This window comes from Eretmochelys imbricata, chromosome 1 (assembly GCF_965152235.1).
Source record: "Eretmochelys imbricata isolate rEreImb1 chromosome 1, rEreImb1.hap1, whole genome shotgun sequence".
NCBI classification, from domain to species: Eukaryota; Metazoa; Chordata; order Testudines; family Cheloniidae; genus Eretmochelys; species Eretmochelys imbricata.
The window spans coordinates 113,548,968-113,567,013 of record NC_135572.1 but is presented as its reverse complement, the minus strand read 5'-3'; the positions used below and the strand labels follow the sequence as shown (position 1 = coordinate 113,567,013).

The 18,046-nt window shown below is 42.7% G+C and overlaps 1 protein-coding gene across 1 annotated transcript; it reads left to right on the top strand.

Moving 5' to 3' along the window:
* The first annotated feature begins 82 nt into the window (after nt 1-82).
* On the top strand, nt 83-2,367 carry SOWAHC (sosondowah ankyrin repeat domain family member C). Its single transcript, XM_077807083.1, has one exon. It carries the CDS (start codon nt 83-85, stop codon nt 1,799-1,801), a length of 1,719 nt encoding a protein of 572 aa, XP_077663209.1. The 3' UTR covers nt 1,802-2,367.
* The last annotated feature ends 15,679 nt before the right edge of the window (nt 2,368-18,046 follow it).

Sequence of the window (18,046 nt, the reverse complement as noted above, 5' to 3'; positions counted from 1 at the left end):
AGGGGCGGGGAGCGCTCGGCCGCCGCGCCCTGAGCCGCCGCAGGACGCGGCGAGGTTGGGGCCGCGCTGAGCGTGGGGCGCGATGGCCGAGGAGCCGGCGCTGAGCCCGGAGTCAGTGCTGCGGTTCCTGGCGGCGCGGGGCGGGCGGGCGCGGAACGCGGAGCTGCTGGAGCATTTCCGGGGCTGGCTGAGCCCGCCGGAGCCGGAGCGCCGCGCCCGGGCCCGCCAGCGCTTCAAGGAGCTGGTCAACGCCGTGGCCACCGTGCACCTGGAGCCCGGCTCCGGCGCCAAGTACGTTCAGCTGCGGCGGCGCTACCGGCCCGCGGGGACCCCGGCTGCGGACCAGCAGGACTCGCCACCCGGTGACCAGCCCCTCGATCCCGGCGGCAGCGAGGCCGCCGCCCCCCTCGATCCCCCGGCAGCGCCCGAGCCGCTGCCCAGCATCGCGGACGCCGTCCCCGTCGATCCCCCCGCGGCGCCGGAGCCGCTGCCCAGCATCGCGGTGACCCCTGACGAGGAGGCGGACTCGGCACCGCGGAGCCGGGACTCCTCGCCTTGTCCCGGGGGGCAGCCGCCGGAGATCGCGCCTGCTGCCCCGGGAAAGCCGGGCCCCGAGGATGGGGCGCTCCGGGGAAAGGGCCCCCCCGGCTGCCCGCAGCAGCCGCCTCAGGCGGGGAGCAGGAGCGACTTGCCCCGGTTGGGCCAGGCGCCCCCGGGCGGCGGCAGGAAGAGGAGCTCGCGGCGCAACGTGCCCCGGGGGCTGCAGCCGGGGCACGGTGGGGAGGAGCCGGTTCCCCCTGCCCGGCTTGTCGAAGAGGAGGGGGCCGAGGCCGGTTCCGGCTCCCCTTGCTCGCCGGGCAGCTCCGGCGGGGGCGCCACCCCTAGGTCCAGCCGCAAGAACTTCCGCGAGTTGATGATGGGCAGCTCCCCCCAGCTGAAACGGAGCTTCTTCCCCGGGGCCCCCCGAGCCCGCGGGGGGGACTCAGACAGCGCCTCGCTGGCCTCCTCCTCCGCCGAGGAAGAGAGCGGCGCGGGGAGCTCGGTAGCGCTGGACCCCCTGGAGCACGCCTGGATGCTGTCGGCCGCGGACGGCAGGTGGGAGAGCCTGGAGGGGCTGCTGAGCTGCGAACCGGGGCTGCTCTCCAAGCGCGACTTCATCACCGGCTTCACTTGCCTGCACTGGGCCGCCAAGCACGGGCGCCAGGAGCTGCTCGCCATGCTCGTCAACTTCGCGCACAAGCAGCGGCTGCCCATCAACATCAACGCGCGCACCAGCGGCGGGTACACGGCGCTGCACCTGGCCGCCATGCACGGCCACCTGGAAGTGGTCAAGCTGCTCGTGGGGGCCTACGACGCAGACGTGGATGTGAGGGACTACAGCGGGCGCAAGGCCTCCAACTACCTGAGCGAGAGCACCACGGAGGAGATGCGGAGCCTGGTGGGGGCCCTGCAGGAGGAGGGCGAGGGCGTCGTGGGCAACGGGAGCGGGCGCTGGAGGCTCTCCAAGGTGCTCCCCTCCAACCTCATTGCCTACAAACTCTCCCACCACCACCAGGGGCAGGGCGAGGAGACTGAGTCAGGCGAGGGGGCAGCAGCCCTGGGCAAGGGCAAGGAGATGAGCAGGAAAGCCTCAAACAGCGGCAGGATGAAACCACGGCTCAACAAAATCCGATTCCGCACCCAGATCATCCACACCACCCCCTCTTTCAGAGGGGGGGAGGAGGAGGAAGAGGAGGAGCAGGAGGAGAAGCCACTGAAAACGTCCTTCAAACTCAGACCTAAATCCAATGTCTTCGGATAAGCAGGGAGACAAGCAGTATCTAAATCAGGGGTGTGACATGCTCCTGAACCCATTGAACATGTAGTGCAGAAGAGAGGTGGTGTTTGCAGCTTTGTGTGAGTGACCATCCCTCATCCAGACTCTCACACATTCTTTGGGAGATAATGAAACTCAAAAGTTAAAACAAAATATTTTGCTTTAAGTGTAAACATCTGCAGGGCTCCTGGGATTTAGCAATTTCCAGAAAATAGCTGCTTCAAGCCAAGCAATGGGGGCTCCCCATACTTAAGAGCTATTTCCTTGCAAGTACAGCCAGGGGCAGTGGGTCTGTAAAGAAATATTGGGTATGTAAAATCTGTGGGCCTCCTCTTTTTAGAAGCTAGGCATCAGGGTCTGGAAACATGTATTTATACTTGAGTTGGAGAGGAGACAAAAGAGAGAATTCAAAACTTTACATTTCGGTACTATATACAACTCTTCATGGACAGCTATCTATTTAAGTAGGATTTTGTCAATACATTCATGTATTTTTAAAGTCTCTCTTTTTCTAATGGCAATACCACATGATTAAATAGTTAAGTACAACACATGACCGGTGGCAGGATTTCTGTAGACATTTGGGCTTCAGTCCTCAAAGACTTAAGATCAGTCTTAACTTTACCTGTTCAAATGACATAATTCAAATATGGAAGTCAGTGGGATGGCTTACAAAAGGTATAGTTAAGCATGGTGTAAGTCTTTGCTGCTTAATTGAGGTACTACTGAACTCTATTAGAGTTGGAATGCTAATGCAGAATATAGTAGTGTGAATGAAAGGTCTTTAATTTTTTATACATTGAATAACTGCTAATTAAGTTCTGTATCAAAGCAATTTTACTTTTATAATCACTGTGAACTCTCAAATACTAAATCTAGTACCATATGAGTTATTGATCTTTGGTCTGTCTTGCCAACACTACACTAGAGTAATAGCAACACCTTTACAGTTGATTATCTTTATTCGTGTAAAACTAAGTAATTATGCCATACATCTCATCCAAAAAAATCACTTTTCCTTACAAAGGAGTATAGATGCTGTTGCATGAGATCTTCATAAAACTAATAAGATATTGAAATGCAATAGTACTGTTCTATGCATTCAATAATTTGTGTGCTGTAGTATCTACTAGCTCCTTGAGTGTAGTATATGCCGAAATGCTTACAAACTGGTAGGGTGAAGGACCTAGGAACTCTTTTCTAAGGCCACCTGTGTCCCTGTTTGTTTGGTGTATTGAGTAAAAGCTGCTTCATGAGACTTTCTGATTATTTTTTTTTTAAAGTAGTGGGGGCAACATTCACACTCTGACTCTCTAGTAAAACTGATTTAACTAAAAATCAAATCTTTAGTTTGAAACTTCAAAATCCTTCCTGTCTTACAAAAAACAAACAAATGTACTGGAAATTCCCAAAGTAATTGTTTTGGAAATTCTCCACCTCAGACAGGTCTATTCTAAATTTGTTCTATACAGTCTACAGAACTTTATTGGTTTCTCTGCTGTTCAGGTCAGTAATTCCTGCAAATCTTGGAAGGCATAGGGTATTTTTAACATAAGGTTCTTCAAAAAGAGCTGCATCATGGATGCAGCTGGCCATTGAATCATCCGAGCATAAATGTCAAAATGCTGCCAATGAAAAATGCTTCTAAGCTACGCTTTCTTGTAATGTATGTGCATATTTGTAAAATCTTACCAAGAGTGTATGACTTTAGAAATGCATAAAATCTAAATCTGAGGCACTAATTAACTGCATGCTGCACTAGAAATCTGTATATTAGGGGAGTTGCTCCTGAAAGATCTGTGCTTTCTCGTGTTGACAGCTTTCTGCATTTTGATTGCAATAGCATGAGTGCCTACAATAAATAAAAAGAAAAGGAGTACTTGTGGCACCTTAGAGACTAACCAATTTATTTGAGCATAAGCTTTCGTGAGCTACAGCTCACTGTAACTCACGAAAGCTTATGCTCAAATAAATTGGTTAGTCTCTAAGGTGCCACAAGTACTCCTTTTCTTTTTGCGAATACAGACTAACACGGCTGCTACTCTGAAACCTACAATAGATGTGGGGGAGTGGACTTTGCTGCAGATCACTTCCCAGTATTTGCATGACTGTTGACCTTAGTAAGCTATGATAGTCACATAGGTAGGCAATTAATACTATGCCATACTGTTACGAGAAAAACTGACCTTGATGAGCAGTTTAATCTATTTTATACATTATTTAGGTTCAGGTCATTGTTTTTGTTCAGAAACACTAAAAATCATGGGGAGGTGTTAATTTTATAATATAAAATTCCATGTGCCTTCACTTTTGGTTCTACACTACAAACATGGGTATATTCAGTCCTGAAAAGCACTTTCGTTCATATGTATATGGGGCAGAGCTAACAGTCTGCCCTCAGCCTTTTCCTGCCAGTATAAACTTGGTGCATCAAGAACTGGGTGTTTCAAAGGGGGAAGTGCACTTGAGAACTAGGTACTTGCCCCTTCTACTTTCTGCAGTAGAGAAATATAATCTTTATACTAAATTTTCTGTAAAGCAAGCTGAAGGTTGTTACACTTACAAGATTCTAGCTTGAGGCTCCTTGAGCACTATATTCCCAAGTGAGCACACATTTCCTGCTACTACCTATTTCCAAACCTTGACTATATTAACCATTAGTGTAGCAGTTATGAAGCCTTGTGTAACTTTCATTTTGACTGAGTCAGGTGTTGAGCTTTTCAAGTCTAGATCTGATAAAGAATTGCACAAAATATAGAATCTTGAATTGGTATTCTGTTGGTGATAGGGAAATTCTTTAGACTGTTGAGATCTTGGATTACTGCAGCACTCTTCAAATTGTGAAGAACCACAATTTGTGGGAGAACCAGTAAAAATTACTGAAATTGACAATTGGTAAATGTGCATTGCAATGTAATTCACAGTTTAGTTTTAATTTGATATGTCACAACACACTAGTAAATGACTATAATATGTCTACAAAAGTAATGAAGTCCTAGTGGTATGAGACCTTCCCACAACACTAGAAAATCTGAGTTGTGGCACACGCTATTGGTACACTATGGTGAGTAAAAGTGCAAAATTAGCAAGGTTCTACTGTAGTTATTCCAAATGGCTAGCTAATCAAATTTCTGCTTGTGCTATCGGACTAAAGACTTTTATTTCACCTCTTGGCTTTCACATTCCACTCCTTTTATTTGAGCTAAAACAAGTTTCTCTGTGGGGAAGGAGGTTACTCTTGATACCCTTGTTTCAGGATATTCTTAGTCTACTGGTACTCTTAAATGTATGTATTTGAATTAGCAAATATATTGCTGAGGAAGATGTGAATTGAACTACAACAATTTGTATGGTACAAAAAAACTGTAGCACTTACTAGTCATTTTTTTTAATGGTACACTTGAAATATTGAATGTTTATCCTTTATTCAGTTTTTATGATAGTGAGATGCAGCAAGCCTGTAACTTAACCATTTGATCACTTGTATTGCATCTTTGCCTGAAATATTAGAGGCCTGGATGCCTGTCAGTTTTTAATACAAGTTTTTTTTTTATGGGTGTTTATCTGAATGGATATTTGAGTGAAGAATTTGCAGAAGTCAAACTTTAATTTTACTGAAATAAACAAATGCCAGTGAGTTGTGTTTTGCTTTAACTTATTCGTGTTTGTACACACAATTAGTATATACTGTGTATGTTTGCTATTTTCAGATTGGTCTGTAGAACCATTACTATTTTTTTTTTTTTTTTTTTTGCTTTTAATCACCAAGATAACTGATGGGATATAACTCTTGAAGCACTAGCAAGTGGTGGGGAAATACAGTCTGTTCTTTGTAAGACAGTAACAATTTTTGTTGGCTATTAAGTACTCTTGAATAGTTCACTTTAAAGTTCATCAAAGTGCCCTTGAAGTTATCCATGCTAGATAGGACTGGCCTTTTAAACAAAGGCAACCTCATTTAGGCCTAACCTCTTAACTGCTGCCATGAACCTGCTGTTTCTGTGCAATCAAAACTGACTTTGGAAGGACAAATATACCTAAATAATGATCCCGATCCTAGATTCTCATAGAACATAATACCAGAGTAATAGACCAAAGCTTGTTCACTAAGCCTGTCCAACACATTCATTAATAGGAAGTACATTCCGTTCACGTATCAGACTGAGGTTTTCAGTTTGTGTAAACTTTTTTGTCACTCTGGATAATCTGTATATGCACATATAGTCATGCTACTAGTAACTGCTATATCTTCCCCATTTGCTGATTTTAGGGCTCAAGTCCAGATGAAGGAGCAATGCTGATGACTGTAAATACCATCTCTGTTTCTAGTTCACTCTTCTTTGCGCTGTTTTCCTTCTCCCCATAATGGACTGTTGGAGGTTAGACAATTGGCTAGCCAGCAAGCCTGCCACTTTCTTCCTTTGCTTACACTGGAGGGGTGAAGACTGCTCTTGTAGTGTGATGGGTACAGCTGTTCTCCTTCCTGAAGGATAAACAAGAGATGTGATAGCTGATCTGATCTTGCTAGGAGGCCTTAACCTACCCTTTGTTACGGTTATTGGGTTGGAAGAGAAGTAGGTGAAGCCAGAGCATGAAAGTGTTAGCAGTTTTTGTAGGAAACTCTTGCTTGGTAGAGCTACTTTGCCCATCTCTAGTTCCCGCTACCTGCACAACTGTTGGTCCTGCCAATCCATCAGTTTTCCTGAACAGACAGTTTAACAAGTCCAATAATGTGACTTTACATGATATTGCTAGCTATAAATCTGATGTTTGTGGGAGTTTAACCTAATCTTTGTGACAAATGACAAAGATTAGAAAACTAAATACATCCAGATGCTTTCCTTTTCTCTATCCTTGCCTTGTCATAAACAGCTGGTATTCCTTACCCTCAGATGTACCGGTGAATCTACCTCATTAGAATGCAAGAAAGTGTGAAACAGTGCTTGTATATGAACAGTGTGGTTTGTTTGGGAGTAGGGGAAATCAATGCAATTAAACTTAATTATGGGGATTTATTGCTGATAGCTCTATTTGGGGAAATATTCTTGACCTTGGGGCATATTTGCAGACAACTTAAGTTTTACTTTTGCCTTTGCTTCGAAATGTTGAGTAGGGTCATCTTTTAGGGTTGTCTCACCAGATTAATTGAAGGAGGGGAGGAAGGACAAGAGTAGGCCTCAGTTTGTGTTTTTGTCAAATGTGGTCCACTGTATAAATTAAGGGGTTAATATGGGAAATGTTATAGAGACTAAACTGACCAACTTCTGCTTAAAACTTATGTTAGAGTTGATGATGTCCCAAGGTAAAGACTAAAGCAGCCCATATTTACCAAGCGTTTTTGTCTTAAACATAGCATCTGAAACTGTTTTCACTCCTGCAGAAAACTGTGATTTTAATATGGAGAGAGATCTAACTTGCTGACTACGGTTACAAAAAAATTAAATAGCATGTTTGCAAATATTGTGGAAGGTAAGGTACTTGTAGACCACTTTTAAACTGGTTTATCCTTTCACTTAATTCCTACTTCAATATAAGTGAACTAATAACTACAAAGAAGATTCTTAGTAAGTCCAATTCAAATCTAATTTTATTATTCTTGCCAGCATCTTTCAGTAGAGTCAACCATACTGCAGAAGTCTGAACAACTCTTCTGCATTTGGTGTGGTCATAGTTGTTACATGATACTGTTACATTAAATGTATTACAATGAAGATCTGGGTTACAAACTGCTTTCTGAAAAGTCCAACTCAAACCAGTGCAACGTTCCTCTTTGCTACAGTCTTAAAACAAGTGTGTTACCATTTTTGTGCTTGTGAACATCAGCTAAATAAGTGACATGTTTTATCTAGAACCACTTATGTTACAGAATTTTTAAAAGTTGCTGTTAAGCTACAGCTGACACTGTAGGGATGGTTTGTCTAGCACAGTTAAGGCTAAAGAAAACCCCTACCAATGACTTTAAAAAAAAAAAAAAATCATACAACGCCTAAGCTTTTGAAATGTAACCTGCCACATCTTGCTGCAGCATCTTTTTCTTCCAACCTTTTTGGAGTAAATAGCTTTTTATCTTGTACATGCTTTTCCATGTGTCTAGTTCGGTAAAGAACTGGGAACATCTTAAAAGTTTGCAGTTGACTCTTTTGTGACTTAGTGGCTAGAGCACTGGAATGGACTCAAGACCTGGCTTTTATTCCTAGCTCTCCTGATGGCTGGCCCTGGGCAGGTCACTTCACCTCTGCTAGTTTCCCCATCTGTAAAATAGGATTAATGACCTCCCTTGAAAAGTGCTACGCAAGAGCCACCTATTACAACTTTTCCTTCAGTCTGCATTGTGATCTTCATAGTCTAGATACAAATTGTTTGATTTTTAAGTTGGCATTTCCTTGACTGTTAAAGGTTTGTGGTACATCCCTGAAGCACGTTTAACTACCCTTCAGCACCATTTTTGTCTTAGAGCTGTGGTTTTCTCAGTAAGCAAGGTCTATCTGTACTGAACAAATATAAAAAGTTAACACGTTTTAGGGGTAGAAATGCAAACAGATATTTCAGATCATAAAATCTCAGGGTCAGTAATATTTAAAACAAACTTATTCTCCTTAGAAGTTTATGGGGAGAATGCAGAACACTGCACATCAGTGAACCAGTATCAGATTAATGTTTGGGCCTGGAAGACACCTATCTCTAGGAACACAATTTGTTATCTCAAAATGACCTGCAACTGCAAGTTCAGCCTTCCTCTGACTCTTAAGGGTCAGAGGGACATGGCACTAGTCTCAGTTTCTCTTGAACTTTTTGTAAGTTTTTATTTTAGCACCAAACCAGCCCTTTCACCTGGGGTGAATATCTCTGTGATGACATAATCTCTCTTCTCACTCTCTAAGCAAGGATGAACTAAGGTCATTAACACTTCATGAGGCTAAAGCTTTTCTTTAAACATGTCAGACATCAAAAAGTTAGGGTTTTTTTTTTCCCATTTCAGAAATTGACTTTAATTGCACTTAAAAGAGACTAACGCTATTCTTAATTAAAATGCAACTCCTTCAGGGCCTGAACTCCCTGTCTGTGAAAACGAGTTACCAAGGCTGTAGGTAACACAAGTCTTACTGAAACTGATTTTAGCTTACAGACAGATTTCCCCAAGCTGGCAACATTTTTCTTCCAGAGTAATTTCAAGTGCTGAGAAATAGTATTCAAACTAATACAGATCTTTAAATGTGAGTGTTTCACCTTGCAAAGGGTAGACATCTTTCATAAAGACCTTCCTCAACAATTTAATGAAAATATGTCCACTTACTGTGTCTTTTGCTACTGTGATTGGAGTACAAAGCACAACACTTCTATATTTTAACTATAAAAATCTGTCTGGGGTAATTTTACACCACCTACAAGGAATCAGTATTAAAGGTGTGATATAGACACATACAATGAAATTCCACTCTTTCTATTAGATGTATGGTCTAGATTTTCTATTGCGTGTTTCCCCACAGCTAGAGTGGGTAATCTTTGTACTCTCTAGGGAAGTAGATATATGCAAGAGTGGGAGGAGTCACCCCATTGCCACCTGGAAGGCTGCCACCATTACTAAATTTTCCTGAGTGAGAGTAGTAACATTAAATCTTCTCTGGGCTCCCTCAGAGCCTGCCTGGGAATGGTGTGGACTTTGAATCTATTCTTCTCCCTGGCCTCTGTCCCAGCAGAAGAAAGTCATTTACTACTACACCCCTGCACTAGGCAGACTCTTCCTGGAAGTGTGAATTGGGCTCAGCTGTGATATTGAGCCTCTTTTCCTCAAGTGAGCTGTAGCTAACAAAAGCTTGTGCTCAAATAAATTGGTTAGTCTCTAAGGTGCCACAAGTACTCCTTTTCTTTTTTGCGAATACAGACTAACACAGCTGCTACTCTGAAACCAGTGTTGCTTCAGAAGGTGATCATTTGGCTGACAGAACAAATGATTAGCTGGATATAACCTGGTTTGACCTAATATGGCTTTATGTAACAAAAGCATTGAATTAGACACACAGGGCAGTAGACAGTGCTTATTACTATCTTTTTTTCCTAGCAATTTCTTCCCTTAAGGTTAATTGAACTTTCCTCACATACATAAACTGGAACAATTCTTTTTCTTCAGGGGGAAAAAGCTTGCTTGCCCAATTGGTTTCTCCAGGCTTGCCCCCCTCAAATCTGTTGTAAGACCTCAGTCATTTTCTGTACTGCTGCTCCTAAAATAGTGAGAACAGCAGACTCTGCTTCTAGCCCTTTGTTTTACAGTGATCAAGAACACACAGTCACACTTTAGTCACTCCTTTAGATTTTTCTTGTGCAGCCAGTGTCACACTGTCTCAAGTTGCTCATGATCATGAGTACCACCTCAGGGCTGACTGTCAAAACAAAGGGCAGACACCCCAAACCATGGATGTGTTCTAGAATTACATTTCACCAAATGTGAATTTCTGGCTCACTGTATCAGTCTTACAATATTACCAACCCCAAATGTTCAAAAATCAGGCTCACTAAAAATCATGAGATTATGTAAAAACAATAGATTTGGTGTTCTTTTTATTTACTTTCTGCTTTTTGAGCTTTTAGGGTGCACTGGGGTCACATTTTGAAGCTTTCTCCACAGCCACAAGGGCTAGAAACTTACTTTTTCTTTAAGAATGAAGGCTGAAATCATCACATATCCACTTGACTCCCGGAGCTGGGCCTCTAAGGAAAACAATTATCATGAGACTCATGACAAAATCATGAGAGTGGCATGGGGCTAGGATTCATCACTGAATTTGGCCCACTGGGTGGATCATTAGCTTCCCTGGCCCAGGCTGGGTACTGATGGGGAATGCAATGTGAATGCTGATGTTTGCTCACCCCCTCCCCACCACCTCCAAGACCAATCACTTACCCCAGGTCTATTGGTACCCTAGATCTTATACCTGTAATAAACTATTTAAAGGTTTATTAGCTAAGAAAAAGGAATGAGTTATTTACAGGTTAAAACAAGCCCACATATACACACAAATGAATTACCATCTAAATCCTAAGAGTGACAGAGATCTGTCAATTCAAAGCGTCTTTCAGGGTAGACCAGGAGGCAGCCCCTGGGGATCTTGTGCTTCAGTTCAGAGTGTGTGGCCCTGTCAGAGTTCAAACAGCCAAAACAAAGGAAAATTTTCCTGTGACTTTGTTTTATTTCCTTTGTTCAGCTTCTAAGTACACAAGTTGAGCTTCCTTGCAGGTAGCATTTCCCAGGTGTGGGTAGGGCCATTAACCAATCCTTTGTAGTGCAATATTCCTTGATGGCCTATCTGATTTTGATAGTCCTGCTGGATACCTGGTGGGGGGTCAGGGGAGAGCAGATGATTCCAATGCCTGAGTTCACAAGTTCAGAGCAAACATTTTCAAAGTTATAAAGCAAAACTTATTTCCTTATAGCATGGAACACAGCTATTACAAGTAAGATTCATGCACGCAGTAATTTACAAGCATTTCAGAGTCTAAATATGTTTTTATAAGACTAATCTCTGTTTTGTTCAAAACTAACATACAGGTGAGCTGCTCTAATCTCCATCTACAAGTTTGTCAGTTTTTAGCTTATGCTGGCAGCCTAGGCAAGAGCTGGCATCTGGTGTGTCGGCATCATACCAAGCAACTTCCCTCTCCTCCAACTTGCTGCTCAAACTATTTGACTTCTGCAAAACCTGCCACTGGTGTACAATTTCTGCTTCACCTCCAAACTTCTACTCTTCATGTACTATATGTGTATGAGCTATCAAGTGCTCTAAACTGTGAGCAAAGAGGGAGTTATGCTATGCCTCCACTTATTGTTGAATGGTAGGGTGGGTGAGTTGGAACGTACAACTTTTTCATTAACTAATCTATTATTTTCATATTGCCAGTGATAAGGGGGGAGAACAAATAGGAAGCAACTGAGCAGAGAAATAACCCAGAAATCTTACAACAAAATGAATCATATGTAACCCCCACAAACAGTCTGGCTCTCTGTCTCCACTAGTGACTGACCCTCAGATGTTTAGCAGTCGACTACCGCCTTTGAACTAATGGAACTCAGTCTTTCTACTCAGGTAGTAGAGGCTTGTGTTTTTAGATCCAGATGTACTGGGTTCAATCCCTGTTATCAGAGATTTACCTAGGTGTGTCATGTTACACCTACATCATGATAAAAAGAAGAAAGCTTGGAATATCTAATCTATATACTATGTAGAGAATTTCAGGAAAATCACCACATTATTTCCTGTATGTGAGCCTATTTAAAAAAAAAAATGTATGCAAGAAGTAAGGGAAGGGGGGTAGCGGAAAGTTTTTTTAAAAAAAAGTTAGGCCTAGGTGTTCCCTCCAATCTACAGGCAATTAGGATACTTTTTTTCTCTTCCCCGCCCCGGTATGATTTAAATTGAATAGATGAATTCCTAAAGCCAGGAAGCCACGTTCATCCCTGGTAAAAATCCACATTAATAGAGTTAGGATGAATTTGTCCTAAGATTTAGATGGAAATTACAGCCAGATCATTTATTTTATTAAGCAAAGGGTGAGCTCATGAATAATTTCAATATAATTACCATAAATCAGTGCTCAGAGCCTACTGTCAATGTTTACATTACAGTATTTTATATGAGAAATGAATACTGTATATGATTCTATTGATGCTTAGCCATCACTTATTTTAGCCTCCAGACAAGCAGCCGTGTTAGTCTGTATTCGCAAAAAGAAAAGGAGTACTAGTGGCACCTTAGAGACTAACCAATTTATTTGAGCATAAGCATCCGATGAAGTGAGCTGTAGCTCACAAAAGCTTATGCTCAAATAAATTGGTTAGTCTCTAAGGTGCCACTAGTACTCCTTTTCTTTTTATTTTAGCCTATTATGCTACTAGAAACACTAAGGCCAGTGTTTTCAAACTTGGGTGCCTTATTTGGGCACTTAAATTGAAGTTCTAATTGACTTAGTCACAGGGTTTAAGGCAGAAGGGACCACCAGATCATTTAATCTGACACCACCCCCGCCCCCCCATACACATCACAGGCCACTAAACCCCCAACCAGTTACCCCTTGAATTATAACCAATACTTGAATTAGACTAAAGTATTACAGCCCTCTAGAAATGAAACTATTGTGTGGAAGCTGTATGTCTTACATACCTCTGAAAATTAGGCTACTTAGTTAGAGGTGCCTAACCTTAAACCCAAATTTGGGAAGACTTGGTTTAAGATCATACAAAAATAGCAAGCTATGACTTTAAACATGACCAACAATTTTAAAAGCATCCTTCCTTCCACGCCCTTCAAATTGAATTCCTAAGACAAAGGAAAAAATGTAAAACATTCTTAAACATGCTTGTGTGCACAATGACAAAGCAGTAGGAGGAACAGCATCAATATCGTTTTAATCACCGAATTATGTCCCAGTGTTTCAATGCAAAAAACGTTCTGATTCAACTCCCATTTAACTCTATGAAAAGACTCCCATTGACTTCAGTGGAAATTGGATTGGGGCCTTAATTCATTCTGTAGAAGTGCAAGAGTGGTCTCCTGTCTCAAATTCTTTCTTTCTCCCCTTCTCTCTCCATACTGCTTTACTCTCAACCTTTTTATAAACTATCTACTCACAGAAGCTCATTGTAATAAATTTTTTAAAATGTGTGAATCTACTGATTAGTATACATGAGAGGAAAGCTTTGATTGCCTTTTAGAGATGAGGGTTGAATTTCCCCACATGGACTTTTGAATAAAGGAAGATTAATTGTAAACTGCAGTTGGTGGGAATTGGACTTGTGCCCTTGTGCTCCTTTATGATCTATAAAGCTTTTTCCTGTTATTCCCTTGTGAACTTTGCGGCTGAATGAAACGCCAGTACATTTGACATCACAGACACCAAGGAAGTGAAGCCTGACTAGCTGGGAGTGGAGTGGAGGTAATTTTGTGAGGCTTTTTAAAAAAAATGTGTTTTTTGTTTTGTTGTTGTTCACACTATTACTACTTACGGGGTAGTACCTAAAGGGTACATCTCCAAAGCCTGCAGAAGTGAGCCTCCCAGCCTGGGTCATCGACCTGGAGTTATGGGGGTCATGCTAGCGCTCTAAAAATAGCTGCGTAGACAGCACTTTGAAGCCGCAGCTCAGGCTCTGAAGCCCCCTAGGCTGCAGAGCCCAAACTTCAGTCGACGCTGCAACTTCAAAGCACTGTTTACACAGCCCTTTTTAGAGCCCCACAACCCCAAGTTTGTTGACAGGGGCTGAAAAGCTGGCTGGTGAGCAGTTTGGACACACTCTTAGGTGTCCTAATCAAGATTGGGGCTCTGCTGTGTTAAGTACTGTACAAACGCCAGGGAAGACACTGTCCCCAACCCAGAGTTTTGTAGATGAGACAAGCAGTGATACAGATTATGTAAGAGAAATGTCAAAGGCGCGTAACTTTTATCCTCCATTCCATTCCCCCTCACCATACATCATCCCTGTCCTGATGCCCCTGGCAATTTGTTAGTGTCAAACATCCTCCTTCTCTGTTGGCCTCTCCACAGACATAGCTTCAGGCCCAATAAGGGGGAGGAGGAATTAGTTACAGACTTGCCAAAAATGTCTGTGGTAAAGTAGACATGATAGGGTAAAGTGGATTAGGCAGAGTATCACAGGAAATGCTCCACCTGTGATTCCTGTTCTAGTCAGTGGGAATTCTCTCTCTTTCTCTAGTGCACGCGTGCACACACACTATTGTGATGCTGTAAAATCAAGCAGCAAGTTCCTAGCATGCGGTCCTATGAGTAGACTTATTTTTGCTAAACCGAATGGTCCGTTTACAAAAGTCTACCAGTTAAATACTTCAGCCTTGTCTAGACTGGAATTTAAAGGTATTTTGTTAGGCCATGTCTACACTAGCACTTATGTCAGCAAAACTTTTGGCACACGGAGGGGGTGGAAACCCCCCCCCCCCCAAGCGACTTAAGTTTTACCAGCATCAGTGGTAGTGTGCACAGCGCTATGTTGGGGAGAGACGCTGTCCAGCCAACATAGCTACCGCCGCTCGTTGAGCTGGTTTTGTTATGTCGATGGGAGAGTTCTCTCCAATTAGCATAACACGGCTGCCAGAGCACTCTTACAGCAGCACAGCTGTAGCCGTACAACGGTGCCGCTGTAAGCTTGTAAGTGTGGACGTAGCCTTAGCTAGCACATTCTAGCTAACATATTGTAAAGGTCTAGAGTGAGCAAGGCAGTACATTCTTTAACATGCGCTAAACTAGCTGAATTAAAGCTCGGCAGGGAGCCCAGGCTTCAACTCAACCAGCTAGCATGTCTGAAAATCTACCCTGTCTTGTCTACACTAGACCAGGGGTTCTCAGGACAAATTTTTTAGTGGTCTCCGAGTGTGGCCACCAACTCTTGCTTGTAGCCGCTCTCACCCTTTTTCCTAAAATACTTAATTAGCTTGAGGGAAAACAAATAAATATGCACATAGACACAGCCAAATCAGTGTAATTTATTTATTGCTAGCAAGTAAGTCTGTTGTGAAAAGTGATATTAACAAACATATAAATATCACTTTTCGTAGCAGACATACGCAGCCCCGGCAAGCCTGGGGACAAATTAAGCCCTGGATGGTGGGGCCAAGGGAGGCAGAGGGGGCCTAGAGCCTGAGGCCTGGTGCCACGCATCTGAAGCCAAGGACTGGAGCCTGAAGCCCCGCAGCCAGAGCCTGCCACCCCACCACGCCGGGGCTGAACCCCAAAGCCTGAGCCCCACCTCCCATGGGAAGGTGGAGAACCCACTGGGTGCCTGCTCCTACAGCGTTGTGCCCCAGGTATCTCCAAAGGGGGGCAGGGCCCAACCTCTGCTGGCGGCCCCAGCAACCAACACCAAGGCAGGGCATCCAGGAGCAAACAGGGAGGGGGCGTGGCCACTACTTTGCCTCCCCCGCCAGCCCAGTCCCTGGTGGCCACATTTGAGAAATGCTGCACTAGACGTTTAGGACATGTTATCTAACCCATTTTAACAACTCACCTTTAAATCTTGATTTTGATAAAGCTTTAAATTCTACCGTGACAGTACTATAGAAAGGCTAAGATGCTCTGCCTAACACACTACTACTTACAAAAACACATAGCTGGGGGAAAAAGATCTTTGAATCTTTAACACCACCTCCATTCCTTCAATTAAGGGATAAGACAACTCCAGATCCACATCTTTGCATCCTTCAGCTGAAACCTTCAACAAAAAGCGAGAACATGTAACACTTGAAATTCCTATTTTCTACATGGGGGGGGGCAGGAGTCAGTAGGTAGGGGGACATATTTAAAAGTACAAAGAAGTATATGACCCCAAATTTGTTCCCTTTTGCAGATCACCTTTTAGAAGGGACAGCCTCGGTTGTAAAGATACCATCTCAGCTATCTTACAGATAGAATAAAATGAACCCAAACCAAACCCTTTTTCTGAGATTTGGAAAATTTCAATTTTTTAAAAAAATTATTATTCCATTTTCACATGCCTCTGTACCTCCAGTTATTCCAGGATTGGAACCAGAAGTGTTGAAATATTATGAAACAGTCTGTTCTTGTGGTACTCCTGACTTGACCAGAAAAGGGATGTGAGTGAAAGGGAGATGGTTCCCATGAGATTTCCAGCCCTATTCTAACGATCAAAGTTGGACAAGTTTTAGATAAGTATCCAAACTTTAGGATGCTTATACAAACTGAAACCAAGATGTTGAGGTTAACTTGTCATTGGTTAACTATGTCATTGGTAGATTGCAGGATCCTTTCAATAATCATTTGCCAAGACAGCAGTGAGGAGAAAGAGATTTTGAGACGAAGTAGTATTGTCTAGCTATTAGAACAGACAATGGGACATCAGGACCTCTGGAGTCTCTTACCAGCTCTTCCACTGGTTTGCCAGTAACAAAAAAAAGAATTTGGCCCAAAGCAAGGTTAACACAACATTTTAATGTATTTTTGTTCATCTCTTTTCTCTTCTATGTTATATAGATTCTTATACTGCCCTCATCACTGTAGTATCTGAATGCACTAAGTGATGTGACCAATATCTGTCACATGTGCATAATACTCTCTCACCTTCTCTCCTTGGGGAGAATTGTGGGTATTTTGTTTTGGGAGGCTTTTGTCATTTGGTTTTTATTTTGACAATTGAAATTCACCTTTAGTTACATAGGCTAATGCTTCCTTATGCACTAGTAAACAATCTCAGTTATATGACCACTCGTTACAGTGCTTTGTCTTTAGATCTGTGAGAAGAAATGGCCAATTTTGTTGTGTGGATTGTAAAATGCACAGATCGTGAGGTTCCATTGTAGCAGTAACAGTACACTGCCCTTCTATGGCACCTTGCATCTGAGGTCTCAAAATGCCTTATGAACATTAATGAATTGCCTCTAACCTGTCTCATAGAGGTGTTAAATATTATTACGCCCCTGGCTTGTGTGCAATGAAACTGAGGCCCAGAGAAATTAAACCATTTGTCCAAATTAACACAGGAAGGCTCTGGTTGAGCAGCAATATAACCCGGGTTTCCTGATTGCCAATCCTGTACTTTAACTACAAAACAATTTGTCCTGCCAAATTATTTATTATTCAAACCTACATCCTTAAAAATGAGATTCATGTGGGACTGTAATATTTGCTAATTTTAGAGCCTTTCCATAATATATATAAAAATTATCACAGTTTCTCCACTCCCAAGAATGGTAATACTGCATTGGCTATAAGCATCTTTGTTTTTTCCCTCCCACACTGTGGCTTAGAATGACAATGTGGCAATTCACAAATCAGTGGGTGACAGTAAATGTCACCGTTAACCCTAGCTGGAATTGGTATAAAAGGTCCCCCCTTTTTTAAAAAACATATGCTGGCTAAATTCTGCATCTAGCAGAAGGCATTTATAAGTTCTATTGTTTAAAATAATTATTTCTTTCATTACGCAGTGATTCTGTGTCTGATTATTTGTTTACAGAAGCATAGGAAGCCAATTGATTGAATTAAGCTCAAAATGCAAATTCCTAGTCTTACAGGAGGAGGAGGATAAAATGTTCAGTGATTTTGGGTTGCAAATTGTGACAAGTTAGTCATATTCAGTTCGCTAATGAATCTTCTGATTAACTGTAGCCTCACCTCTTTCTGCCTTACTTGCATTTGCTGCGGGAGCGGAGTCAGAGTGAGCTATTTTCCTGATATGTATCTACATCTGTATCTCTCTTTTATCAGTCATAAAAC